The 27,264-nt window shown below is 33.3% G+C and overlaps 3 protein-coding genes and 1 long non-coding RNA gene across 6 annotated transcripts; 2 read left to right on the top strand and 2 right to left on the bottom strand.

The window, feature by feature from the left end:
- Positions 1-504: 504 nt before the first annotated feature.
- LOC11408134 (capsanthin/capsorubin synthase, chromoplastic) lies at positions 505-2,199 on the bottom strand. The gene has a single exon (XM_003596797.4). The coding sequence runs from the start codon at positions 2,113-2,115 to the stop codon at positions 643-645; it is 1,473 nt and encodes a 490-aa protein (XP_003596845.1). The 5' UTR covers positions 2,116-2,199; the 3' UTR covers positions 505-642.
- Positions 2,200-3,813: 1,614 nt separating this feature from the next.
- On the top strand, positions 3,814-5,440 carry LOC11412229 (casparian strip membrane protein 4-like). The gene is made up of 3 exons (NM_001424893.1): positions 3,814-4,207; positions 4,842-4,965; positions 5,090-5,440. Exons 1-3 carry the CDS (start codon positions 3,885-3,887, stop codon positions 5,303-5,305), a joined length of 663 nt encoding a protein of 220 aa, NP_001411822.1. The 5' UTR covers positions 3,814-3,884; the 3' UTR covers positions 5,306-5,440.
- A 10,773-nt stretch (positions 5,441-16,213) lies between these two features.
- LOC120578284 (uncharacterized) lies at positions 16,214-17,902 on the bottom strand. The gene is made up of 3 exons (XR_005644240.1): positions 17,869-17,902; positions 17,132-17,185; positions 16,214-16,300 (listed from the first exon to the last, which is right to left on the bottom strand). It is a non-coding gene; the product is annotated as an uncharacterized lncRNA (long non-coding RNA).
- A 2,831-nt stretch (positions 17,903-20,733) lies between these two features.
- On the top strand, positions 20,734-27,230 carry LOC11406053 (OVARIAN TUMOR DOMAIN-containing deubiquitinating enzyme 6). Of its 3 annotated transcripts, XM_003596802.4 has the most exons (10): positions 20,734-20,873; positions 21,002-21,050; positions 21,135-21,934; positions 22,495-22,656; positions 23,926-24,003; positions 25,582-25,660; positions 25,743-25,888; positions 26,146-26,211; positions 26,308-26,482; positions 26,745-27,230. In XM_003596802.4, exons 3-10 carry the CDS (start codon positions 21,254-21,256, stop codon positions 26,951-26,953), a joined length of 1,596 nt encoding a protein of 531 aa, XP_003596850.2. In that variant the 5' UTR covers positions 20,734-20,873; positions 21,002-21,050; positions 21,135-21,253; the 3' UTR covers positions 26,954-27,230. The 3 variants fall into 3 exon arrangements, with proteins under 3 accessions (XP_003596850.2, XP_024632390.1, XP_024632392.1); XM_024776622.2 differs by having other exon boundaries at positions 21,002-21,934; XM_024776624.2 differs by having other exon boundaries at positions 20,779-21,050.
- The last annotated feature ends 34 nt before the right edge of the window (positions 27,231-27,264 follow it).

Here is a 27,264-nt window from a genome sequence, read left to right on the forward strand (position 1 = left end):
ATGGTGAATTTTCAAAATACTATCTTGATAACAATTAGAATAATGAAAAGAAAAAGAAAAGAAAAAAAAAAGAAATAAGTTGTCAAAGGTAGTGTATTACAAATGTTTATATCACCAAAGGATTGTAAAAGAGGAGATTTGTGATTGTAACTAGTTTTGTTTCTTGTATAATATCAAATGTATGAATGCCCCTCTATACCAAGGTTACTTTGATTCAAATGCTCATGCAAATGACACTTCTTTGTAACCATTACAACTCTCAAAAAGACCTTAGTGATATATGATTTAGTGCTTTCAAACTGATATGCTTAGATGAATGCCTAGCTTGATTAGAATGTTAGCATAATTGTCGGATGTGAGTTCAAGTTCACAAATGTTCTTCAATTATTTATTTTTTAAGAAAAGGTTCTTCAATTTTATTATTTACTTGTAAATAAGTGTGTTAGGTGTGATTCATTAGTGATTATGTTGTTGACTTGGAATGTATGAAATGAATTAAGTGTATTGGACGAACGCATAAAAAGAGGTCTATAGATACAATCCAAACAGCAGAAAAATCCTCTAAGAAGCTTTAGATCAATTCACAGTATGCCAGCAGAATGAATTCAAACATAAATTCAGATTTTATTTTAACATGTTCAATCATTTGATAAATTCTAAACAAATATTACCCATCATTTTAGCCAATAGCTCAGGACACTTTCTGGCAATAGCAAACCTAGATGGATTTGAGGCATGTGCAAACAATGACATACTCAACCAAACAATGTCATTTAAAGTCAAGCTTGAAGAGAGGAACCCTTGCATGTAATAAGGTTTTAACTCAAAGAATGCATCAAAAAATTGCCTAGTTTCATTCAAATCAAGCTTCAATAGAGTCTCCATTCCAAAAGTGTAAAATTCTCTGGAGATTCTGCTCTCAATAGGCCACATACTATTCCAAACATTAGCATAAACTTGTTTTCCCCTTATCATTCTTGTGGAGCCAAGACACTGATTAATAGAAGCAGCTACAATAGGTGCTAGAGTCATAGTTCTAGCCATCATGTATCCAGTAGAAGGATGAACTACACCAGAATTTGCACCAAATGCAATCACATTTTGAGGTATTCTTGGTAAAGGTCCTCCCATTGGAATCAAGCCCTTCTCATCTTCCAATACCCTTTTCACATTAATTCCCAAATGCTTTAACCTTGCAACCATTCTCGTTTTCACCTCCGTGTGAGACAAGGCCGGACGGCTAACAAGCGAAGTTTCTTCAAGAAAAATCAAATTTGAACTAAATGGCATAGCATACATAAAAGTAGAAGACTTGGCATTACCATCTCTACAATGGGAATCTCTCCAATCCATCAAAACTACTTTATCCAAATCAAAAGGGTGAGCATCAACTTCAGCTAAAACTCCATAAGCAATTTGAAAACCATAGTTTTTCACCTTATGATCATCATATTCAATAAATTTACTTCCAAAACCACTAGCATCAACTACTAAACTCCCTTTCAAATCTACTCCATCGTCACAAACAACAATAGACTCAAACTCATGATGCTCAATTTGCATTGCCTTTGCCTTATAAAATCTAACACCGTTAAAAACACAACCTTTAACCAAGTTCTCTTTAAGTTTCCTTTTATTAACCCTTCCGTAACAACGATCCAAATACTTGGTGGTTCTATCATCAATATAAATAGAAGTTATAGGCCATGTTTTATCTAAACAATCTTCTAGCCCAAGACCTTCAAACTCATCAAACCAAACACCATAGTTATTAGGCCAGATAGACAGAGGGTTAGGATCAACACAACAAACCTTCATTCCATAAAGGGAAACTTGTTCTGCAAGGCGAATTCCTGCGGGGCCAGCACCGATTATGATCACATTGAAACAAGTGTGATCAGAAGGGTGAAACAATGGAAGGTCGAAATCCAAGGCTTCGGGTTGATACTCGGATTTTAAGTCAAGAAAATTTCCAAACTTTCTGGTGTTGTGGATCCTTCCTTGATGTTGTTTTCTTGAAGATGGAAGTGATGTTCTGTTGTGATGGGTTTTGGGGAGAGGGAATATTGAAGGTGTTGTGATTGGTGGAGAAAATAACATAACTGAAGTGTTCATGTTTTGTATTGTACATATGCAGGTTCGTTGACCTTAACAATAGGATGTGTAATGTGTTAGTAACTTGCAGATACATAAAAAAGAAAAATATTATATGAACACGTCTATATTGCTATTCCTTTTATAACCCTCCAATTCCTACTTATTAAAGGTTATTTCGGCTAGAATTTGAACTCGAGTTCTATCCAACGGTTCATTTTTAACTAAAATTCATCAACTACTTTAATAGATATAAAGTTCGTTATATTATATCAATTAGTTACACTGATTAGTTAGTTAGATTAGTATAACTAAATGATATAATTAACTTATATAACTACATTTATATCAGAGTCTATCAATTCGATCATCCACCGTTTATATTCATGTGTCAAGTCTAATAATGTTGATTGTGATGGATGTATTGAAAAAAATCTAAATTCCATGTAGAAAAGATATAAGATAAGGCCACTTGCTAATTAATCTATATGATCAATTAGTAAATCATATAACTAATTTTATATCTAATGAACTTAAATACAATCACATGGTTAAATCATCTGTTAAATCTTCACTATTAAAAAACTAAAACGTGTATTATAGTTCAATTTGTTAAGTAAGTCACTCTTCTAAAAATAGTAATAAATGATTACCCACTTGCTTAGGTGCAAGTTCCAAAAATGCATCTACTGATTTATTTAGCAAAAATCTACAAAGCACGATACCGCAACAAGTGGATGCGTTGAGAAACGTTGTTGCTACAATTAGGAGTAGCTAGGAAGGATTGCCAGCTTTTGTTGTTTTCTTGAGATCCACGGTGAACATGAACAATTAGATATTTACTACTTACTAATTAAATTACAAGCTAACTAATGTTTACATGTAGGATTCGAGCTTCAAATTCTCCAACTTCACTTCAAAAACATCAGTTTGGTATGTTAGTCTAACTTATAGAGGCTAGTTGACAAAAAAAATTAACATTACTTTCATATGAAAAAAATAAATTATATTATATTAAAGACTAAACTGTATTTTTCGCCCCTTAAGTTTTAAAATGTTGCGATTTTGACCCCTATTTAAAAAATGGCAAAAGTGACCCCATGTTTAGGGAAATATGATCTTTTGACCCCCTAACATAAGGGAAATATAATCTTTTGACTCCTTATCTTCTCAAAAAGTTGCGATATGGCCCCTTTTTTGAGACACGTGACATCTTCTCAGCAATTTTGGGACGAAATGGACCAAAATTGTCATTTTTTTAATAAGGGATCAAAATCGCAACATTTTGAAACTTAGGAGGCGAAAAGTGCAGTTTAACCTATATTAAACTAATAAGGTTTGACCCGGAAAAATATGATTCAATTTACATCTAGGCAACCCCCTCATACAATACTTGATATTAGATTTGTGTCTGAGACAACTTATGAAATCCTTACATAAAATTGGGATATCTAATCTAAAGATATACAGATATACAAATCATCCATAAGAATATTTATTTAATATTTGTTCTTACAATCATTCATTGGTTTAGTTAGTTGTTTTTTTGTCATTTTGGTGGTAGTAGGAACCTAACAGAATCACATAAGAATGTTTTTGGTACTAGGTGGAGCAAGTGAGTTCTTAACAACTCCTTGATCATAAACCTTATCATAATTAAATTCTACACATAATTTCAAAAACCTTATATATATACACATCAGCAACAGTTTCAATATCACATACAACAGAAAAGTTTTCTCAGTATCAGTATATATCCTTCAAGAGAGCATTTATAAAATTTGATTCAAATGGATTCAAGAAGAGAAGTTGAGGAATCATCAACAGCTCCCATCCTAGAATCCAAAAGGACAAGAAGCAATGGAAAAGGGAAATCCATTGATGGAGATCATTCTCCTCCACATGCTGCAACTGTTGTTACCACAAAAGCTACTCCACTACAAAAAGGTGGAATGAAAAAGGGAATTGCAATCTTAGACTTTATTTTGAGGCTTGGTGCCATTGGTGCTGCTCTTGGTGCTGCTGTCATTATGGGGACTAATGAACAAATACTTCCTTTCTTCACTCAGTTCCTTCAGTTTCATGCTCAATGGGATGATTTTCCAATGTTTAAGTAAGTTCATTTTACATAACGGTGATGTCCCACTTTCTTGTATTTTTGGTCCTCCTATCTTAACTGAAACACAATTTTAGATCTCTTATTTCTAAATTCAAAATTTTAGTCCTCTTGTTTCAAAACTTTTTTCTCACAATTTAATTTGAGGTTTGCTTTTTGTGACGACATGAAATTATATTCGATGACATGACATTGTTGATTTGAATTAGAAACAATAAAATTCTGAAAAATAGGTTTACATTCGATGAATGAGATCAAAAGAAAAAAAAAAAATATCTTGTTAGAGGGTTCTTTCCAAATAAACACTCTCATATCATCAAATGTAATCCACGTCATCAATTAAAATGATAGCGTAAAAAAAAAAAAAAAAAGTCTCAAATAGGTTCTCGGAGAAAAATCATGACATTTGCAAAACTAGGGACTAAAATGCCAAAATTTTGAAATAGGGTGACTAAACTATATTTTTTAGGAATAGGGTGACTAAAATATTGTTTAAGATTAAAATAGAGAAATCAAATGTGCATATAATTGTTTTTTTTCCTCCCTTCATATATATCCCTGCAATTATACCTGGGATCTTTACTAGTTATAGATTTAAAATATCATCCTTTTTATGGATCTAAACATGCAGGTTTTTTGTGGTGGCAAATGGAGCAGCAGCTGGATTTCTCATCCTCTCCTTACCATTCTCAATTGTCTGCATTGTTAGACCCCTTGCAGCCGGTCCGCGGTTTCTACTTGTCATCGTTGATTTAGTAAGCAAAAATTCAATATGAGTAATGATAATGCACAAATCAACAATCATCGTTATATCTTATTTCAAATGATCATTCAACACTTAACTAGAAAAGAAAAAAAATGTTGACTACTTAATTGCAGGTATTAATGGCCTTAGTGGTTGCAGCTGCTTCATCTGCTGCAGCTGTTGTGTACTTAGCACACAATGGGAGTCAAGATGCAAATTGGAATGCCATTTGTCAGCAGTTCACTGATTTTTGTCAGGGTTCAAGTTTGGCTGTGGTTGCTTCTTTCGTTGCGTCGGTTTTCCTAGCTTGTTTGGTTGTTGTGTCTTCTGTAGCTCTCAAAAGGACTTAAAAATTGGAATTGAAGGATGATGGTTGATAGAAAGTTAATTGCTCTTTTAATGAGTGTTGTAAACTTGTTTTAGTTTGTGGTTTGTAATTGATGTTTATAACATTGAAGTGAAAAATCATGTTTAACGTTTGTTGTTGCAACAAATTCTGTATTGTAAAAAATGCTTCTTTATCTTCTTATTTGGTTGAATTAATTTGCAGCAGATTAATTTGTGGTAAAAAAACAAGCTTAAGAGACAAATCCAACACCATCAAAATATTAAACAACATAGTTAACAAATTTAACTAGATAAAACAATAGATAAGTAAATTCTGTATAGTAGCAATGTTACCATTGTAAATCCAATAACATTAAAAAGGTTTTAAAATAAAACAAATCACAAAATTAATCCAACCAAATAAACCCGAAAATATAAAATAAGTAAAAAAAAAAAAATCACCACATAATTTCTCTAGGAAATCAATCAATAAAGTAAATCAATCCCAAAAATATTAGTTTGAACCGATTGAATCATACCCGTTTTGCAATCCCCTAATTGGAGGCTATGAATCCCGAAAAACGGAGACGTACCCATATCGGATATGTATCGGATACCGATACTCCACAGATACTTGTGAATACGTACTCACGAAGTATCGGAATTAATTATTTTAATTTAAAAAAATATTTTATCTGATACTTATAGGATAATCCACAGATACACAAAGATACTTATAAGATACTTCACAGATATGTAAACTAGAGATGATGACGGGTAAGAAAGTGAGACAATGTTGTAAAAATTCAGTTGAAATGTATATGATTCAATTTTAGATATGCATAAGTAAAATTGTTTCTCGATGAACCACTTAAAATTATGATTCTTGTGGATGAAGGTAATGAGAGAGATGTGATTCAATTAATCAACAATAGATAAAATTTGTGTTGAATGCTTCTCTCGATATCCTAACAAACGAAAATAAAATATGGTTTATAAGAAAACTTTACATACATGTAATAATGAAAGGTAATAAGTGCTTATTTTCTTCAAGTGTTTTACATATATATATTTTAGTATAAAAATTTTGTTAACGTATTTTAGCCGTATCGTATCCTAAATTTTTGAAAAATTGTGTCTCCGCGTACCCGTATCATATCGTACCTGCATCCGTATCTGTATCTGGACTTCAAAGATAGGAGGCAATACATAGATACCACATTCACAAAAAAAAAAAAAAAAAAAAAAAAAAAAAAAAAAAATTAGGAAACATGAATCAAGCAAGTGAATAATTAGTGGTTTTTCTTTAATGTAAAAATAAATTGTGTTTCCTTATTATCAATTGATAGCATAATCCGTGGGTTTTCTTTAATTCGAAAATAAATTGTGTTTCCTTATTGTAAATCCTCATTCCTTTTTAAAATTTATTTTTTTCAAGATAGCATAATCAGTCTTCTTAGCTCGGTCCTAATAAATTTTGGATAGTTTATAGAGTCTTGCACGATAACAATATTTTCATTCTAGCGTTTGGTGTCCGACAAGGTTTTTCTCAAGTTTTTCAAGGTAGGTAATCTCTCATCATGAAACTTCTAGTTGTCTGCACATGATTGAAGTATTATATGATTATTTTCTATATTTTTAATTCAATTTTTAGTATTTATAGTAAAGAAAAATAAGATCTTTCATTCTAAATCCATCGGTTCAAACACACTTTTATGGTTTGTTTCACATCAGAAAAATATGTCTCAGATATATATGTTGTTGAGCTTCGTGTTGTTTAGGGTTTTTTATGTAGCGTTTATGTCAGATCTTATTGATTTTTTTTTAGGATGATCTTATTGATTTTTATTTGTTTGTGTCAGTGTTGTCCTATGAAATTCACAACAATCATTTTCCCTGCATTTTTCTCATGTTTTTTATTTCCCTGATTTTGTTAATTTCTATTTCGATTTCCTTCTGAAATTCAGGTATTTACTGTTTTTTATTTTCTTTTATTTCCCATTAAACTAGATTGATTGATTCTGCAAGGGTGCTAGAGATTTGATTGATTCTGCAAGGGTGCTAGAGATGAATGCGGCACCCAATAACAAAAATTCATTAATTAGTTTCTTATCTTTTTGCAAATGTGTTTTTTTAATCAAGGAAATAAATTACTTTTTTGAAATTAAGGAAATTAGTTTTTTTAATTAGTTTTTTATCTCTCTAAATATCTAGAATTTTGTTTTTAATTCATATAAAAGAATTGTACTTTTAAGTTCTATAAAATGATTTTGCTCAACCAAAAAAAAAAGTTCTATAAAAAATTTCATCGATATTTTCCATTTTTGTGGCGAAAAATGTTAAGAAATTAAAAAGTGTGATTTTTTTGTGACGAAAACGAAATTTTGGATATTTTTAAAGACATTTACTAAATAAACCTTTTTTATTAGGAATGTTTTTTTAATAAGTTGCTCGTTGCTCTCTTATTTTGTATATAAGTTGAGATGTTCCTCAGCTAGTGAACTCTAGTTTAGTTTTTTTTTAATTGTTTAAACGTTGCAAATATTTTTTTATTTTCCTATTTTGGCCAAACCAATTTGAGACCGAAATTGCGCAATAAAAAATGAATGACTAAAATTGTGGTTTGACAAAAAAAAAAAGGGACTAATACTGTATTTAAGGTTTTTTTGTTTTTTTTACAAGATATTGCATTTAAGCCTAAATATTAAAAACTAACGGAAATGTTATATACAACAAAGAGAACATTGCAAATGCATAGCGAATTGATTTTTCCTGTTTATCAAACTTTGACTAACCATGATATGTTGCTGAATATAGCATTGCTCTGCAACTAATTAACATCAGTTATTTTCTCAATATTTATCGTACATATTTTTTAAGAATGTTTTGTATTCCTTTTCTTTTTTAATACCATAATTATTCGTTCTCATTGAACAAGAACTGAATAGTACACAAAAAAGCATAAACTTACTAACTCAAAATTAACACATGCAGGTGCAATTTAAGTTGTTTCCATACCACACCCAACATCGCTATCCAATATGAAAATAACTCACGATGAGGTACAAATTTATTTTTTTATAGATGCTTTGAATTTCTTTCTATTAATTATTTTTGTATATGCTATGTAATCTTTTATTTTGATAACATTCATATGTGAAACAATGGTCTTGAAAGTATTTTAAGATGATTTCTAGTTGTATAATTGTGTGTGGGGGTTGTACTTGTATCAAATCTACCAAGGGAAAAAAAAATCCTTATGTTAAACTAGTTAATGCAGTGAAAAGGACGGAATTGGGAAAAACATGCGATTCCTCGGATACGTGTTCTTCAATATGAAATTGTTTTTCATTAATTTAATAATGTAATGACAAATCTACCCTTCCACTTACAACATGTTTGAGAAGTTATAAATATGTTTTTTGATAAATAACTAGTGGGCGTAGTTTGCTAACTTGCACCTTAGTGTTTTTAAGTGGATGCAAGTTAGCAGCCCCATCTTTATATATATATATATGCAAAACAATAGTCAATCCTTAATTATGTCATTCTTTGATTTTTAGGGTTCTACCATTCTTGTGCAGGGACAACAAACCGGTCTTGGGCTAGCATATGATGCACCTTTTGGGGTAACTCCTTGTTAACTTAATACTAATGTTAATAACCTATTTGAGTTCGAATTGGTGAAAAAAATAATCATTTTCTTATGTTAAATAGTATTATTAAAAATACTATTTAACATAAGAAAAATCCATCATCCGGTAACCACAGGATGATCCACAAGAAAGGTGGCAGGATTCGAACCTATGGCCGGCCCGCCCCTGACCTGCTGGGTTGGGTGGCCGGGTTAGCACCCCTCGTCGCCCCTGAACCCGAAACAGATGCGCTGCGCTACCCAGCGCGTAACCTTGTCTCCCCTACTCCTCTTCTGGTTATGCCATTACCAATCGCGGGTAACCCCCGGGCCGGCCGCCCCTGACCTAATAAGTGATCATTTGTATTTCCTTGATCTTAGAGTATTACATAGATACCAGAGATTTGAAGTTTATCCAAGACCTTCCAAAGTTATCACTCGATATATATTTTTATCCCTCTTTGGTGGGGTTTCTGGTCCTATGAAGTGAAAAAAAAAAAAAAAAAAAAAAAAACTCCTTCTAAAGTGGGAGGGGAAGACTACTCTCTCTTCCTATTCCCTTTCCTCCTCAAAGCCCGGTCTTTATTTCCCCTCCTAACTCTCAAACAAACCCTAATTGTCAAAATTATCTTCAATATTGAACGAAATGCATGCCTATATTACTCGTTGAAATACAATATTTTTTAAAGTGGAAGCAATAAGGATCAGAGTGTTGGTCATTTAACTAAAGCGCCTTGGATATTTGTGTTGGTTCACGAGAATATCCTTGTAGATCGCACACAATAGGCAAAAGCAATCACACAAGTGAGAAACACCACATTTTTGCCCAAAATCTTAAGGTAATGGGTTCATCCGGTCACTTATAAAGTGTCCAACCTCTGTTATTTTAATTAATATGTGACTTTTAACTCACACTTGCTACTACACCATGGCAAAGAGCCAATCAAACCAAGTACATACACAAATAACTTTGCTTACATAACTTGAATCCATATAGATGATTTATTCTTTTACGGTGTTGACTTTGTTGACATTGCAGGAGATGGAACAATCTGCATTCCTCCTGGTGACCTTTCCACACACAGGCAGTCGTCATGGTCAGTTCTGTTTGCATCATGTAAGGAAATGACAGTAGAGTTTAGAGGATTACTTATCGCGATCTCTTCCTGCTGGATGATTTCCTTGATTTTTGATATAGGTAAACCATATGATTGGCATGGAAAGAAAGTAACAATGCCATTTGGAGGGAGAACAACCCTGATGTTTATGACCACTGCTTCTTGGGTGCTTATTTTTGGAGCTTCATGTTTTTTATCCATATGTGCTGCCTTGCATTTAAAAATAATAATGGTTGTTTTGACAATGGGGTCTGTTTATTGCCTATTCAGATTGCTGGGCAAAATCACCTCTTACCAAATCGTGTTTGGTTCTTCCAATTACGAAATCAATGGTATTTGGTTGTTTTTTGGTTGCTTCATTGTAAATTGTTACTTTTTGTCTATTTTGTTTGTAGTGTTTTATAGGCGATTGAGTTGACCTGTTTGCATAGGCAAACCAGGAGACCCAAAGAATAGTAAAAATAAATGAAGAAAATGATCCAATTATCAGGATTACTTGTTTTGTAGAATTATCCTTTGAATTTGTCTTTCATTTGATTGACTTAGCTTCAAAAAACAATGTTATCTTATTGTTTTATCCCATACGAACAAATTCTTCAATGTTGATATGATTTTAAGTTAATATTCTATATACGAGTAATGCTAGCAAAACTCCTTTTTTAAGACTCTCTCTAATACTCACTCTTTTATTGGTTTAAATCATTGTGAGTTTACATTTTGAAAATTGAATCCATAAAAAGTGGTGAGACATACTTTGATTTCATCCAATAAGAGATTGAGTGTCAGAGAGAGTGTTGAAAAGTGAGTGTTACTATCATTCCTCCTCTACGTATAGGCTAAAAACTAGCAATTTCCTCTCTTTCACTAATGAGGATCTCTCAACCCGCATAGTTCATACTCCTTCCTATCACATTTATGAGCAAAAAATAATTTTTTAAGTACATCCAATAATTAATGTATATAACCCATAAATGTGACCAGAGGGAGTATGTCTTAATAAAAAGTCGCCCAAATCCGACCATTTAAATTTTATGATTATAACAAATTTATTTTTAAATTTATTTTTGTTACAAATTGATCTTTCAAGTTATAAATATATACACCATTATCTTATTCAGTCTTGATTTGAAACAAAATTGATCGACTAATTGATTTATAATATTTTTTTGGAGAGAACTTGATTTATTATATTCTTGATGAAATATTTACCTGTAAATTTAGGCTTGAATTCAAAAACAAAAAAGAAGAAAATGTGTAAGTAATTAGGTTTGATGTCATAAACACTTTTAGATCTCTCACCTCAATGTTAAATTATCCATGAACACTTTTTAACGAAGTTGATTGAAACATGGAGACAATATAAATATTTTATGACTTAAAAGGACTAGACCAGTTTGTAACAAAAAAAAAAAAAAACTTAAAAGGACCAATTGGTAACAATTAAAAAACTTAAAAGACTAATTTGTTGTAATAAACATCTAACTTAGAGATCGCGAAATGTATTTGATCAAAAAAGTCTAAAAAATATTCATTTTTTTAGGGATTAAAAAAAGTTTCATTTATCTAACAATTAATGTTTTTATTTTCTAATTAGACAATTCCAAACATTGGATTAGATAATATGATATTTCATTCGACTTAATCCGAAGGAGCACATCGGTTTGTTACTTACTTCTTTCAATGTGGCAATGCTTGGTAAACAGGGTTGAAAATTTCTAAAGGATCACTTTAGTCTTGTAACTCGGTTGTTTAAAGCTCGTTATTTTTCTAACATTGATTTTATAGGTCAAAGATTGGAAATAATCCGAGCTATGTGTGGTAACGATGGTTGTAATAAAAGGAGCAAGATGGCGAATAGGAACCGGTGAGAAGATCCCGTTATTTGGTGCACCGTGGTTAAAAGACGGGCTATTTTTGACAGCTGACAATCCTATTTATGCGCCCCTAGCTCACGTAAAGGTGAAGGACATTATTGATCAATCCTCTAAGGAACGAATACTCCCTTAATTTATAATATGTTTGATATAAGTACGACCCAGCTGATATTGAATACACAGCTACAAACTTTAGAAGATAAGTTGATTTGGAAAGGTGAAACAAATGGTAATTATTTGGCGTGTAGCATTTATAGAATGTGTGTTAGTAAAATTGTTGATGATTCCCATATATATATTCTAGGTCATTGGAAATTGGTTTGTAAACTCAAAGTTCCACCAAAAAGAACAAAAACAAAAAACTCACTTGGCATGTGTATCTTGGGTGTTTTTCAACTTGAGCTCTCCTGGGTAGTAGAGAGGTGCATTGTCCAACATATTGTGTCATATGTCGTAGTAATTATGAGGATAGTATTCATGTGTTTTTGGAATGTCCTAATGTTGTGCAGGTTTGGCGTGATGTAAATTTGTGGGAAAGTATTGATAGAGTACTTCACCAAAATTATAATATGGATGCGGTCATTTTTCTCTCTTGCAACAACTTACTGCTAGCCAAAGTGAACTTTTTGCTAGTGTTTTATGGAGTTTTTGAAAGAGAATGAATTTGAAGCTTTGGCAACAAAAGAATGAAACGAATATGCAGGTGGTTGAACGAGCAACACATTTTCTTAAAGATTTAAAATCGGCTCAAATTATCTGGGGAAGTCGTGATGTGCAGACAAATACAAGTTAGCTGGATTCAAATCGACATGTTATGATACGGTGGGAAAAGCCAGTAACCGGGCGTTGCAAATGCAACATTGATGCCTCGTTCTCTTCATCTATGAACAAAGTAGGAATTGAGATATTCGTGATGATGCTTCGCAAAACAGTTTGGTTTTCCCCTCTTTGTGATGTTGATATAGGGGAAGCAATGGGTTTGCATACGGCTCTGGAATTGACATAAGAACTATGAAGGCTACCCCACAAAAAAAAGTTCTATTTTCGGGAAAAATTAGCGATAAGGATGTGTTTATATTTACTGATGCTGATTGAATGGGATCTATTACAAATAGAAAGTAATTTAAGCTTGTTTCATGGTAACATGATTTAACAATAATTTTCCGGTGCTTCACAAGAAACAAGATGAGGAAAAAAAATTAAGACACAACATATACATTAATTCGGTTTGTAACTCAAAAATTGGATACTCAATGATACTTCCCAAGAAGCCCGCCAAACCAAGAATAAATTTGTTGGCAAAAAATTTATTGTGATTTAAACTTGCTGGTCTACAATAATTACGCGGTTTGAAATATGATTTTATTTCTTTTGTTACTTTGCACGAGACTTCTTTTCTCTTCACCATAGTTTTATTCCATAAGATTTTTCTGATAAGATTTTTAGTTAGACATTTTTTGTGTAATCTTGGATTTTGGTCTAGTGCTCCCCAAGTGTTTGTTTCTTCACTTTTTTTATTTTAATCAATTTGTCAGGGTGCTACAGATGTTATTTGATAGTTTTTGGGTGCCAATATAGTTGGAATGTCAATGTGCTTTGCGATGCTTTTGCACTATAATTTGTGTTTTAAAAAAATTGAAATATGATGTTACATATATCAAGTTGTCTTAAATTTCATGATTATTGTCCCCGAGCTTAGCTCAGTTGATAGGGACAATGCATAAAATATGCAAGGTCCGGGGTTCAAATTCCGGCCACCACCAAAAAACTTCATGATTATTAATAGGAAAGAGGAAGTTGGATTAGAGAGGTTGCAAAAGTTTAGACGTGCGAAGCTAAAATGAGTGATTTGAGATCCAAAGGCAACAGCATAGAATGAGAGGTTAGACAAGAGAACGTGAAAGCTGGAACGAAAGGCTGGAGATGAGAGGTATAGGCTTCACAAATAAGGCAAAACGGGAATAGGTTTTCATAATCTTATCGGATTGTAACCCAGTAAACTTAAACGATAGAAATAACAAAGGGTGAGCAGATATGATCAGTAATATTATTATCAATTTTATCATATAGTATTGGAGCATCAAACAATAGGATATTAAAACTTTTAAATATACGATTAAAAGGATGTTGTATAAAACTACTCACGTCTTTGTTCTGTACAAAACAATAACCATGTCCGTGTCAATTTGATCTCTAAGAAACAACCACGAAGTTGCAATTTCCCCGCTAAAATTACACTAAAACACGGGTGGCAATAGAATCGTACCATGGAGTCATTTGACTTACAGACAATATTTTAATAGAATTAGAAAGAATTAATAAAATTTAAGACCAGATGAAAAATGCCCAAGCTAAGCAATATTAGAAAATATGAGGGTGTTAAGCCAGAATTAGCAAATATAATAATGTACAGTATTATTATTATTATTTATTGTAAGAAAATTATTTCCTTGAATCAATTTGCTAGCTTTGGTTTATTATTTCACTCTGCGTGATTGCAAAAATAGTCTTAAAACCAACACTATAGTGGCAAACGGGTAATAATTTCGCAGAATATCACTCATTCGTTGATACCACAAAACCCACATAGCTTCATAAAAAAATGAGACATCTTTCAAGGAGAAGACCATTTAGACATCCCACTAAGTGGTTGAAGACAATTTAAACCCACAAAAATAAAATTGAGTAAGTCATGAAATTGATTAGGGTGAGGTTTAGTATGGGAAATGGTACTTTTTTCCCACCATGGGAAAGCCTTTTTTTAACCCTTAGATTGAGTAGTACCACCATTGTTATTATAGTCTATCCACACTATATTTTTCACATCATCTCCAACCTTAACAACTCATTTTATTATCTTCACCTGTGAAAATTACATCTCTCAATTTATTTTTGCCTACAAAAATATTCTTGAAACAAAATAGAGAGAAATGGAGAGAAAACAATCTAATTTGAAACCCAACTATTCATCTTCATTCGTTCATACATTTATGTGTTCTTCAAACAAATCATTCATCTTCACCAATTTTTTCTTCCTAAAATTTTAGATCTGGAACATCACAACAACAAGAACAGACAAGAGAAATAAAATTGTATAGGATAATTATTTTGTGAGTTTGTTTCAATAGCCGGAACAGAACAAACACAGTTGTTGGGGGTTTGTGTTGTGTGGTTCCTATAGTACGAGCTAGGAACAAAAAAGAAGCACTGTCACAAATTCATTCATTGTACTTTCTAAAATTTGCATTGGCCAGGACAAGATTTTGGATAATTAATTTGATTTTGGTCCTCAAAGAAAATAAATTGGAGAGTTCGGATTTACTTTGATAAGCTTTTACTGAGTAACAATTATGTTAAATCATTTAATTATAGTATTTATGTTTATACTGAGATTTTGTTTTAAACATGTAAAATAAGATTGTAACTTGATAATCATAACTAGCAAAACTGAACAAAACTAATTCCCTAATTTAGCCGATGATTAAAGAAGAAGAAGAAAAGGAACAAGATAAGAGTACAAGAAATTTCCAGTGAAAGGTGTTCTAATGGAAAGATATGGAAGATGAAAATAGTGGGTGAGAGAGAGTGGTTGGAGAAGATAGTAAAATAAAAATCTAGTGATAAGAGACTATGATAAAATTGTGTTCCTTATTTAATCTAATGGTCAAGAAAATCTTTCCCATGATGGGAAAGAACTCCCCTTTTCTAGGCTAAATGCAACCATTGATTAGTAGTCAATCTAATAAGAAGTATAATTTGTTACCATACATCAAGGCTGAGATAGCACAACAGCAAATACTATGACTCTAGGTCATCAACCTAACAAAATCATACAATTCATAATGTTTGTGACAACAATAAAATGTATATCATACAATGAAAACAGCTCTGCCTTTGCTGCCTAGCCTGCAACTGGTGTCAAATGGCAACTAGCGAGGCAAGTACCTACGAAAGCACCACAACACGGCAAAAAACCAAAACTAAAAAAATGGTGCACAAAACAACCCAAAAACCATTAACTTCATGATTGGCAGTGCCAATCACAACTCGGTAAGTGGTTGTTTTGTACACCCACACATATAAACCCCAGCACAATCCCACAGTGTAGATAGCAGCCAAAATGAATCTTTCACGCAAGGGCCAAACAGATGCAACTACCACATAGTAGGAAAATAAGAATCCAAACAACCAGGAAATTGAGGGGATAATAGAGGAAAGAGCTTTCCCCGATGGAAGAATTTTGTCCTTGCCATAATGCACGGATTTACCTATAGAACTTATGAAATAGACCATAAGACAACCCACGAAAAGGAGTGTAATGAGTCTGGCAGTGGGAGGCATTTGCTCGGGTCCAAACCGAGCAAACGACAAATCAGGCACAAGAGATGAACCCTACAAAATTTTACCAAAAAATAATGTAACAAAATCATATATTAAAAGTATGCTCCCACTGTAATGTATTATAAGCAGCCTCAAGAGAGGTTTCAAGAGTTGCAGGCCCAAGAGAAAACAAAGCATGGCATGTGTCAAATATGTAATGTAATGTAAAGATATAACTCGATGACAATTAAGACAAAAACAAGATAACAGAAAACATATCATATGAACTGAAAATGAGTGTGGCAGGCAGTGCCAGAATAAAAAATTACATTATTTCATTGTTGTGTATATCTCACTTTCGCTCTTTCTAATAGTTTGATATTTTCCAACATTTCATGTAATTAACAAGATCTGATTTATGTACACAAGAAAAATAGACACATTACTTGGAATTTCACAAAACGTAACACTCAACATCATCTGTTTCATTCACAAAAGAAGACATGGTCAACCCCCACAAGTTTTGAAATTTCAGGTTTTCATTATTAGAACCATGCGCTTCTAAGATACAAAATTATTTATAATTTTAAATGCATGTTCTTGATCTTTCACCCAATTTAGCATACTCTAGCTTCTACCTAAAAACATATATGCAGAATAGAAGCTTTGCATTCCCTTTCATAAAAGAACCGACAAGGTTGTTATTGTTGAGACAAGGATCTGAACCCCAAATAAAATCAGTCATCTTTTTTTCCTGTTGTCCCCCCATCCCACCCCATTAGTATTTATGAAGTATTGACATGTTAAAAAAGATTCTTCGAATCGCTTATCTATAGATTGCTTACAACACAGGAACTAAATACAGAGATGACATATCCAGACTGAAATATCTGAGAGAGGAACCTGGGAAACTGGAACAACAGAAAGGCCACGAGGAATGCCAGATTGTTCGCTCTCCTGCAAAGCACAAGTCAACAGTGTAAAGAATATAATTAGTTGGAGATAGAGGGATAAAAATATATAGAAGGATTCAAGTTATGTCAGCAAATATACCATGGTATCCAAGACACTTTAGTTAAATGGCCAACACTCAGATCCTTATTGCTTCCATTCAGAAAATATATTGTATTTCAACTAGTAATAGCAATATGTATTTTGTTCGATATTGAAGATAATTTTGACAGAAAAATATAAACCATTTAGCTTTGTTTGGGAGTTAGGAGGGGAAGGGAAGTGAGGGGGGTCTTTGAGGAGGAAAGGGAAGGGGGAGAAAGAGTAGTTTCCCCCTCCCACTTTGCATGGAGGTTTTTTTTTCCTCTTCATAGGACCAAAAACCCCCACCAAATATGGAGGAATAAAAATATATATCAAGTGATAACTTTGGAGGGTTTCAGATACCCTCAGATCAAAGAAAATATTACTCATAGGTACTCTCATTCTCCAAGAGCGCTTTGTTATATATTTTGTAGCAACATAAATGGCCAAATTTTTCCTATAACAAAGTGGGTTTTTACTTACAAATGTTATTTAAATGTCATTATTTACAACATAGAAAGTGAAAATTTTAGTACCACCAATTTGAACTCAAATAAGTTATTAACATCAATATTTAGTTAAAAATGTTATATATGAGGAGGTACCCCAAAAGGTGTTTCATGTGCTAGCCCAAGATGATGCACAAGAGTAGTAGAACCTTGGAAATCAAAGAACGACAATTATTAAACAACCATATGTTGAACATATATATTTGCATGTTAAAGGATTGACCATTGTTTCAGCATCATCAGTTTACGGATGATTCACAAAAGACCAAGTCAGCCCACAGGTTTTGAAATTTCAGATTTTTATTATTACAATTACACGCTTCTAAGATACAAAAACATTTTCTTCTTTCCCTCTTTCCTTAGACATTTCCTTTTGATTTATTTCCAACTTTAAATTTTAATCTTAAATGCATGTTCTTAATCTTTCATCCAATTTAGTATAATCTAGCTTCTACCTAAAACCAGATATGCAGCATAGAACCAAAAAAATCAGTCATTTTTTCTGTGCTTCTAAGATACAAGATCACATTCATCTTTTCCTATTTCCTTTTGATTTATTTATAATTTTAAATGCATGTATGTTTGGTTTTAACCTCTCAACCAATTTAGCATAATCTAGCTTCTACCTAAAAACAGATATGCAACATTGAACCAAATAAAATCAGTCATTCTTCGTGCTTCTTGGATACAAGATCACTTTTTTTTTTGACAAATCCCATCATGTTGCACTTGGTTACATTGAATTTTGATATCATGGTCACATTGTCTCTATTTTTTTAAGACTTAAATATGTATTTCATCCTTTGCAATTAGGGGTCGTTTAAAAATTGGTCCATGTAATCGCTAATCTTAGCATTTTACCCTTGCATTGTTTAATCATTTAAAATTTCGTCCATCTCCCCACTTAATCACTGCCATGTCACTAATTTGATGACGTGACAATAACTGTCATACATGAAACTCCAATTTTACCCCTGAGTTTTCAATTCTTTCTTCAATATTTTGTCCTCTTCTTAAGGGCAAAATTGGAATTTCATGCGTGGTAGTGATTGCCACGTCATCGAATTAGTGACGTGGCAGTGATTAAGTTGGTCAAAGGACGAAATTTTAAATTATTAATGATTGCAAGGCTAGTTTGCAAGGATTAGCGAATATAGGGACCAATTTTTAAACGACCCTTAATTGCAAGGATGAAATACATATTTAAGTCTTTTTTTAATAACCCAATGTCGCTCAAATATTTTCTTATCCCTATCACCCCGAAAAATTTATATTAAACCCCTAATTATTTTCTTTTATGAAATATGTTTTCGTAAACTTAACTCAGTTAGTACATAATACACGATTTTAGTAAAAGATAATACATGATTTAATTTTTTTATAATATAGTGTCTTTTAAATAAGGATAAAAGTAGAATTAGAAAATTAAAATGGTCTTGTTAACGAGTGTCCTCGGGACACTCTTTAAGCATTCTAAATTAGGAAAGATTTTTTTTTTGGTTTTCGCACCGATTTTCGACCCATCAAAGGTGGACGACTCCGGCTCATGCGTAGAGGCATGCGCACTGGCATTGAGAAAATTATTTTTAAAAAAAGTGAAATTGTTTAATTTCCAATGCATTAAATACACATGTTTTTATAAAAAGTTACTCCTATTTAAGACCCTTAACAAGTGTCCCGGAGGTACTTGTTAATATTTTCCAAATTAAAATAGGTTCAAATTCTATCGACATTCCAAATTGCGTTCCGTTCTGCTCCATTCCGTTATGTTTCATTCCGCTTCATTAGGTTCAATTTCATCGATCCAGAGCCTAAAATGAAAATATTGCTATTGTCACCTTCATTATATAAGTTTAAATCTAAACTAAAACTTATAAGTTTTTTTTTTTGAGGGAAAAACTTAAAAGTTTGTGCATGAATTTTAGAGGTGTTCATTGTTTCATCTATAAATAAGAAAACAAATCAACAATATTAATTAGAATTATGTTTTACGAGATGAATATAATAATCTGAAAGAGCACTTATATATCTATAAACTCATTTCCCTTTGTCAAATGATACTTTTAGTTTATTTATTTATAAAAAAATGATGTTTATAATTAAGGCCAGATAAATATTTGTTAAGGTGTTCCGTGAGCATAGCTCAGTTGGTAGGACAATGCATTATTATATGCATGGGCTGGAGTTCGAACCCCAAACACCATAATTATTCATCTTATAAAGTTTATAAGATGAATTCTAACCGCTATACTATCTTCAGGCCCGGTCTTGAGGGTGTGCAAGGTGCTCAACCAGGCCGGACCTCCAAATGCTACGGGCCTCTAACGAAAAATTAAATCTAATACCCACCCCCCACTTAAATAAAAAATATATATGTTATATCATTTTCTTTCTTAGTACACATTTGAGTTTCTTTTAGACTCTAATTCTCCTTTTTGTACATAAATTGGATCCTTTCAAACCACCCCTAATTTGTATAATCACTTAATGGAAAGCTATTTCATTGAAAGAATCACAACAATCATTTTTTTCTTCGCATAAACCATTCATTTTACCCTTTTCCACAACAGAGGAGTGACAAATCCAAACGACACCGGTAGATAAATTTCACCTCTTTCACTTAATTTTTTTTTAATTCCTTTCATGTTTAGAAGTTCTTCTGATTCTGATTTTTTTTAATGAAATTTAACCACACAAAAAAATTACGTTTTATTTTACTAGAAGACTATTTTAAAAAGAGAGCCAAACCTCCTATGTCACAGGGACGGCCGTGGCTATCTTACAAAAAAGAAAAAAAATCCTTGTTACCACCACCTTAGAGCAATGATCTGAGTCACTAAACCACCGTTCATCTATCATCACAAACCATTTATTGACTAAGATAGCACGTGCCATCAACTGTATAAACTAACCACGTGTCATAACCTAACCTCTATCTCACGTGCCACTCTCTTTTCCTTCCACCGTTAAAAACGCTATCGCATTCTTCTTCCCATTTCTTTTTCTCAGTTTTCTTTTTCTTTCCCCTTTTTCTCCGACACAAAACCCTAATATTTTCCCCAATTTCTCTAATCTTTCATCAATTTTTTCGATTCTCACAGGTTTAACTTCATCTCTCATTTCTCTCCCTGTTAAATATTCACGATTCGATTTTCCGCGTGCGATTCTTGTTACGAATTGAAAAAAAAAATGATTTTTTTGATGAAGTTTTTTTGGGAGGTGGTTGCAGGTTGCGGTTGCGGAGGAGGAAGCTGAATCAACGGTGGTGAAAAATCTCGGTAAATTCGACATCTCAAAGAAGGTTTTGTTGTTTAAAGTAGTTGAAGGATTTGGGTCTGATGAGAATTATTAGGGGAATGCAGAGAACGTTTTGTTGCGAGGATCTGAAGAAATCGTTCAGCAAAGGCATTGGAATCACTGCTCCCAAGGCAAGAACACGCGATAAACTCTTTTGGATTAGGGTTTTGGGTCACTAAGAAGCATGACTCGTATCTATGTTCAACGTGGTTCTTCTGCTGCTAGTGGTAGTTCTCAGAACACTAATTCTAACCCTAACCCTAATCGTGCTGGGTCTTCTTCGGTTCGGCCGGAGCAGGTTACACAGGTACAATCTGTTACCAAGGATGAGGAAAGTGGAGAGGAGGAGCCTGGATTGGTTGTTGCTGATGATGTTTTGGAGTATGCTGGGAGTAGTAATAGGGCAAAGGGTGATGACCCTTTAATGGAAAGTCTTCATTTTGAGGAGAATGATACTCATACTCCTTTAGGAAATGAAGTTTTGGTTGATCTTCCTGGGAAAGATGTTAAAGAAGAGGTTGAGGGGTTGCAAGAATCGAGGGAAAGACCAGTGATAGAGAAGGAGGGATTGTGTGAGGATAATCCTGTTGTTAGTGGTGGTGGTGGTTCGTCTCCTCCACCTCCACCTGTTCCACCTCCTAAGCCTTCATCAACTAACTTAAATTCAAGAAGGAGTGCATCGGGGTCTCCTAATGCTGTTAATGTAGGATCACCAAGGAGAGGATCTGCGTGGCCTGTTGTTGTTTCGGCTAGGACTTCGCCTGCTGAGTCTCGACCTTCATCTCCCCGGGCTCATAGTGAAAGTGAAGGGTATAATAGTGCTGATGAACAAAATCCATGCTATGTGTCCTCTTATGATGACGTAGTAAGTTGATGATTACCTTGTTCTTGTTAAGTAATTAATTGGTGTATGTTCTCATGAGCTTAATTGCATAATTTTTTTTATATCCCCAGTTAGGCGAGGGAGGTGTTAGGTTAAAGTAATGTTGTTACAAATGACCTTGTTCGTGATACATGTAGGACATAATTTTTATGGATTATTCTACCAAGAGACTTGTAGGAATAAGGTGGATAATTTGGTCCTTCTCTTCAATGCTATAAGAGAAGAACCACAGTAATGAAGTAATGTTTAACTCTGATAAACTATCCTACACTTTAACTGGGCTACTTCATTTAGACTTCATCATTTATTTCTAGTTATGACTAAACTAAACTTGCTTGCATCATTGCGGCCTAGTTTTGAAAGAGTTGTTTGTTAGGTTTCCTATATTGGCATGTTAATGTTGGGTTTTATGATTGTATCATAGTGCTTGAAGGTTTTGTAATGCACTATTGCATGTTTATATATTAGTTAATTAGAAGGTTGATTCATGGCCTTCACTGAGATAATATCTTATATTGAAATGGTATTTGCATCCATGTCAGGAAAGAGAGCGACAGTTTGAAATTGATATTAGAAGGGTAAAAGGCTTTGAAGTAAAAAGAATGTCAGAGGATGGGAATTGCCTTTTCCGTGCTGTTGCAGACCAAGTGTACGGGGACTCAGAATTGTATGATTTGGTCAGGCAGATGAGTGTAGATTATATGGTATGTTAATGTTGGGCTAAATATATTTTTCCTTCAGTATCCATATTTCTGCTTTGTTGGATCGTAATGTATTGTACCTATTAGGTTAGCTTCTAATCAATTTTATGACTTACTGATTTGATTTCCACGGGTTTAAATGGTATTCTCGCAAAATGAGGAATTTATTATGAAGGTCCCTGGGTTTTGTGGTTGTGATAATAAGTGAATTTTCTATCAATTAGTGACATTCTGCAGAATTAGGAACACTGCCACTACCAGTCTGCCATAGGTGGTTCTAAAACTAGGATTTAAGAAGATTTGATTTTAGGTTAGCGATTCATATTGAAGGTTTTTAAATGCATCTAGGTTTCACTAAGTCTATGCACGCCAGAATGCCTGGGGCTGGGCAGCATGAATTTTTTATTATAGCTGGCCAGACTTATGACCTTTTGTTACAAAATCAAAGAAATGTTAGGGTTTTGACTTTTGAGAATGAGTTAGTGAGAATGGGTGTTTTTATCTTTTAAGATGTAAATAAGCAAGGAATAAGGGACTAATATATTGTTATTAGAAGTAATTGAAAGTGAAACATGAACAGTGTTGGAGATAATGAAGTCCTGAACTTTAACTTCTAAGAGTAGTCTGCTCTAGTTCAAGCATATTAAACCTAAGCCAACAAATGGAATGAAGGAAATAATTTTCTTACATAAATAATGCTATTATCCAGACATTATATTTGCTCATTCTGGTTTAACTCCCTTGATGTATTGTGTTACATCATATTTTCTCATTTTTGTTCAGCTGGCCCATTTCTCCTCTGGTCTAGCTTTTGATAATTATTTCTAATTCTACATAAATATTGCCTGTGGACTGTGAATCAAACTAACCTCCCATCATGGCATGATTCTAATTCCATTCCATGTTTTAGTGTAATTTTAGTGGTATAAATGCTAACTCATTAGATTTGCTCATTCTTGTTACACTCATGTGGTATAAATGTAAATTTAGCGGTATAAATGCAACCTCGTGGTCGTTTCTTGCTCACCCACTGTTATGAAGGAAAAAATGTTCTTACAAAAATGATATGATATTATATAGGCTAACTCATTAGATTTGCTCATTCTGGTTACACTCCTGTGGTTTATTGCACTACTACATCTTATTTTCTCACTTTTGCTTAGATGGCATATTTTTCTTCTGGTCTTGCTTTTCATATACCTTTTAATTCTATTGAAATATTGTCTGGTGATCAAACTAATTTTGTCGCACATTCTGATTTCATGTCTTTAGGAGCGGGAGAGGGATCACTTTTCTCAATTTATAACAGAAGGTTTTACCTCATACTGTAAGAGGAAGAGAAGAGATAAGGTATGTCGGAACATAATTTAGGCTTCTATGTGGTTTTATATGTTTTATAAACCTACGCCTGCATTTGCTGGGCTTTTAGGCTTCTAAAACAAATATGCCAAAATTTCCCTTGCATGTATTGTTTTTCAAACAAATTTCTAAATATTTAGGTTTGAATCTCCACAAATGTTTTGAAAGCTGTACTTATGGTAGTGATTAATGCAATTAGCAGTTGAAAAAGCACATGTACACACTTCAGTGTGCCAATTAATCTGGCTGTGGGTTCTGATTGTTCCCCTCGCCCAACCCATATTTAGCTTACACCATCTCCACAAATATTTTGAAATTTGTTTTGTACTAACAGGAGTGATTTATGCAACCGGTAGTTGAAAATTCACATGCAAATACTTTTTACATGCAAAATAATCCAGATGTGGGTTATGATTGTTCCCTTCTCCCGGCCCTTTTTTGTTTAAACCACATTGTTTTATTCAAGATATTTAGATTGTTATCTGTGATTAAGTCGTCATTTTTTCTCCACTTTCCGCTCTTCATTCAGTTATTTTCTTTTTCCTGCTAGTTACGTTGTGCCATGCTTTACTCTTCTAAGATGTTCAGACAAGCTTATTTTACTTTAGCTTTGCAGTTCTTTCATGAACATTTAGTTTTTTTCTATGAGAAATTTGGCAATTATATCACCTTGTCGTGATAAAGGGAATTATTTGGCATTCATGCTATGATCGAATAGTCCATAGAATTGGCGGGGATATAGACTTGGGTCTTTGGTGTTTAATTTAGGTGCAGCAGTGGCTGTTAATTTTACTCCCTTATAGCTGTGACACAGATTTCCTTTAAAGAAGTGTGTTTGGCTGTGTGTGCTTTGCAAAATTTTAAATTCATTAATAGTTTATCTGTGTATCTGTAGCATGAATTTGATTTAAAATAGTTAGTTGGTAACTCTTGAGTCTTTTGGTGTGTCGTGACATTTTATTTCCCAAACTTTTTATGTATACTTGGTCTTTACTTTTTCAACCGTGAAGTTACAGTTACAGTTATACCTAAAATCATATATTAGTTAAAAGTGAAGCTTGTCTTTTGAAGTTATTGAACCTATAACGTGTAGATATTAGCATTGACTGGTTTTTTTGTTATAGCCCATCACATACGATAAAGAGATGACATGTTATTCTTAATGAAATTCTAATCATTGTGTATCTCAAATCTCACATGTTAAGAACTTCCACTTGGTTTTGAATGTGTCAAATTCACGCAGAATTTATATTTTCTATAGTCAGTGCACACTTGATAAAGTAAATTAAGAGAGATCTCAACAACTAATGGAAAAAAAAAATTGTTGCTTTTAGTTTATTACATGTAAACACATTACAGGATTTTCTGGAATTTATTCACTTGATTTTCTTGTTAATGATTGAGTTGACAACTTTTACCTTTCCCTCTAAAATAAGGGATCACTTTGAATTTTACTCCGTTATATTTCAGTTCTAACACCACATGCAGTTTAGTTTGTTGGCTTATGTTGATAGTTGGTACTTTTTAACTTTTTTGAATAGGCGTAAATATGTTAACCCTTCCTGGCAGGTTTATGGGAACAATGTTGAGATCCAAGCCATGTGTGAAATGTATAATCGACCTATTCATATATACTCCTACTCCACAGGTAGAGCTTATCTTACATTTTTTGTAGTTGTTGCTTGTTAGTCATCTACTATATTATTTAATAACATAACTTACTGATGCAGAGCCTATCAATACATTTCATGGAAGTTATGACACCGATACGCCACCAGTACGCCTAAGTTTTCATCATGGTAACCATTACAACTCCCTTGTTGACCCACGGCGTCCCACAATTGGTGCAGGACTCGGGTTCAGCTCTCTTCGTGGGGTGAGTACTTTGCTATTGTATACAATGCATCATTCTTTTCTTCTTTCTATTTTATTGTATGATGCAAATGTTAATAATACTTGTTAATCTTCCAACTGACAAAACACAAATTTGTGTTGTGCGTATCTATAGAAAACATTGAGTATTATAGAAGCCCCAAAGAAAGGGCCCTATATAACTTGGTAATTGTCTCAATATTACATTGAACAGAGATTGATTGGAAGATGGTTGACGGTACATTTTCATTTACAATGCAGACAAATGTTGACAAAGATCAAGTCAAGGCTGCTATTAAATCTCAGCAAGACCAACAAATCGATAATGCAAGTATTTTGACTTGAAATTTTTAACAGCGTGAATACTTTTTGTTCTTTGAATTGAACTTGACGCTGCTGGTTTTTACAACTTCCTTCTGACAGGCACTTTTAGCTGAGGGGCGGTTTTACTCTGATCTTGAGCTCACAGAGAAGGAAATTGAACTTGCCGTGATGGAAGCTTCTCGGGCTGAATACCTTGCCGGTGGTACATTTAAGCAACAACTTGGCAATCGAGAGTCGTCTACGTCAACTGCTGAGCCATCTTCCTCTGGAGCAAGTTAGTATCTCTTCTCATACAATTTGGTTTATTTGCTTTAAAAGCAATCTTGCAGTTCTATTGGTTGCAAAAGCATTAATACCTTATGAAATCAAGTTTAACAAAAGCAGTTTAAGAAGTTTTCTTGCATTTTCCCCCCCAAATTCACCCATCTTAAATCTATCAGTAGACAGACTCATATTGTCGGTACTTGGTCTTGATGTATTTGTTGAAATTTGGTGGACTAAATAAAGCTAACTTGGTGTATTAATGTGAGTTGCAGGATCGTCAGGTAGTGATCCCAAGATGGAAAGTGGGAAAGGAAATAATTCTAATCTTAGCAGCAGCATGAATATGTTACTATCGATGGGATTTAGTTACCTGCAAGCAATTGAGGCATACAGCATATTTGGGGATGATGTTGATTCTATGATTTGTTACTTGTTGGAAACTGGCAGCAGTAGCAGACGTAAAGGAAAGGCTACTGAATGACACGAGATTTAGTTCGTTAAAAAAATCATGGAACTTAAGTTTTCAATTGTCATCCAGATCGAATAAATAAATATCCTGTATTTACTCTAGTATGTTTTCGTATCTCACGTCTTCACTAAGTTGTTAGAGAGAAAATTGAGCAAATAATATAATTTAGTTTGTTAGTGTAATCCCAAGTTTGATAAATGAGAGATTATTTGCAACATTTTTCAAGGGCCAAATCTATTATACATCTGTATGGGACGATTATATTTATCCAATTTGATTACTTGATGCATATTTTATTACTCAATCACCATTTAGGCACTCTG

Source organism: Medicago truncatula, chromosome 2, assembly GCF_003473485.1.
Source record: "Medicago truncatula cultivar Jemalong A17 chromosome 2, MtrunA17r5.0-ANR, whole genome shotgun sequence".
Classification (NCBI taxonomy): Eukaryota; Viridiplantae; Streptophyta; class Magnoliopsida; order Fabales; family Fabaceae; genus Medicago; species Medicago truncatula.

Coding starts and splice junctions, on each gene's coding strand:
- LOC11408134 (XM_003596797.4), bottom strand. CDS start 2,115: ATGAACACTTCAGTTATGTTATTTTCTCCACCAATCACAACACCTTCA.
- LOC11412229 (NM_001424893.1), top strand. CDS start 3,885: ATGGATTCAAGAAGAGAAGTTGAGGAATCATCAACAGCTCCCATCCTA. Junction 4,208..4,841: donor GATGATTTTCCAATGTTTAA/GTAAGTTCATTT, acceptor CTAAACATGCAG/GTTTTTTGTGGTGGCAAATG. Junction 4,966..5,089: donor TACTTGTCATCGTTGATTTA/GTAAGCAAAAAT, acceptor ACTTAATTGCAG/GTATTAATGGCCTTAGTGGT.
- LOC11406053 (XM_024776622.2), top strand. CDS start 21,254: ATGACTCGTATCTATGTTCAACGTGGTTCTTCTGCTGCTAGTGGTAGT. Junction 22,657..23,925: donor AGATGAGTGTAGATTATATG/GTATGTTAATGT, acceptor TCATGTCTTTAG/GAGCGGGAGAGGGATCACTT. Junction 25,889..26,145: donor GGTTCAGCTCTCTTCGTGGG/GTGAGTACTTTG, acceptor TTTACAATGCAG/ACAAATGTTGACAAAGATCA.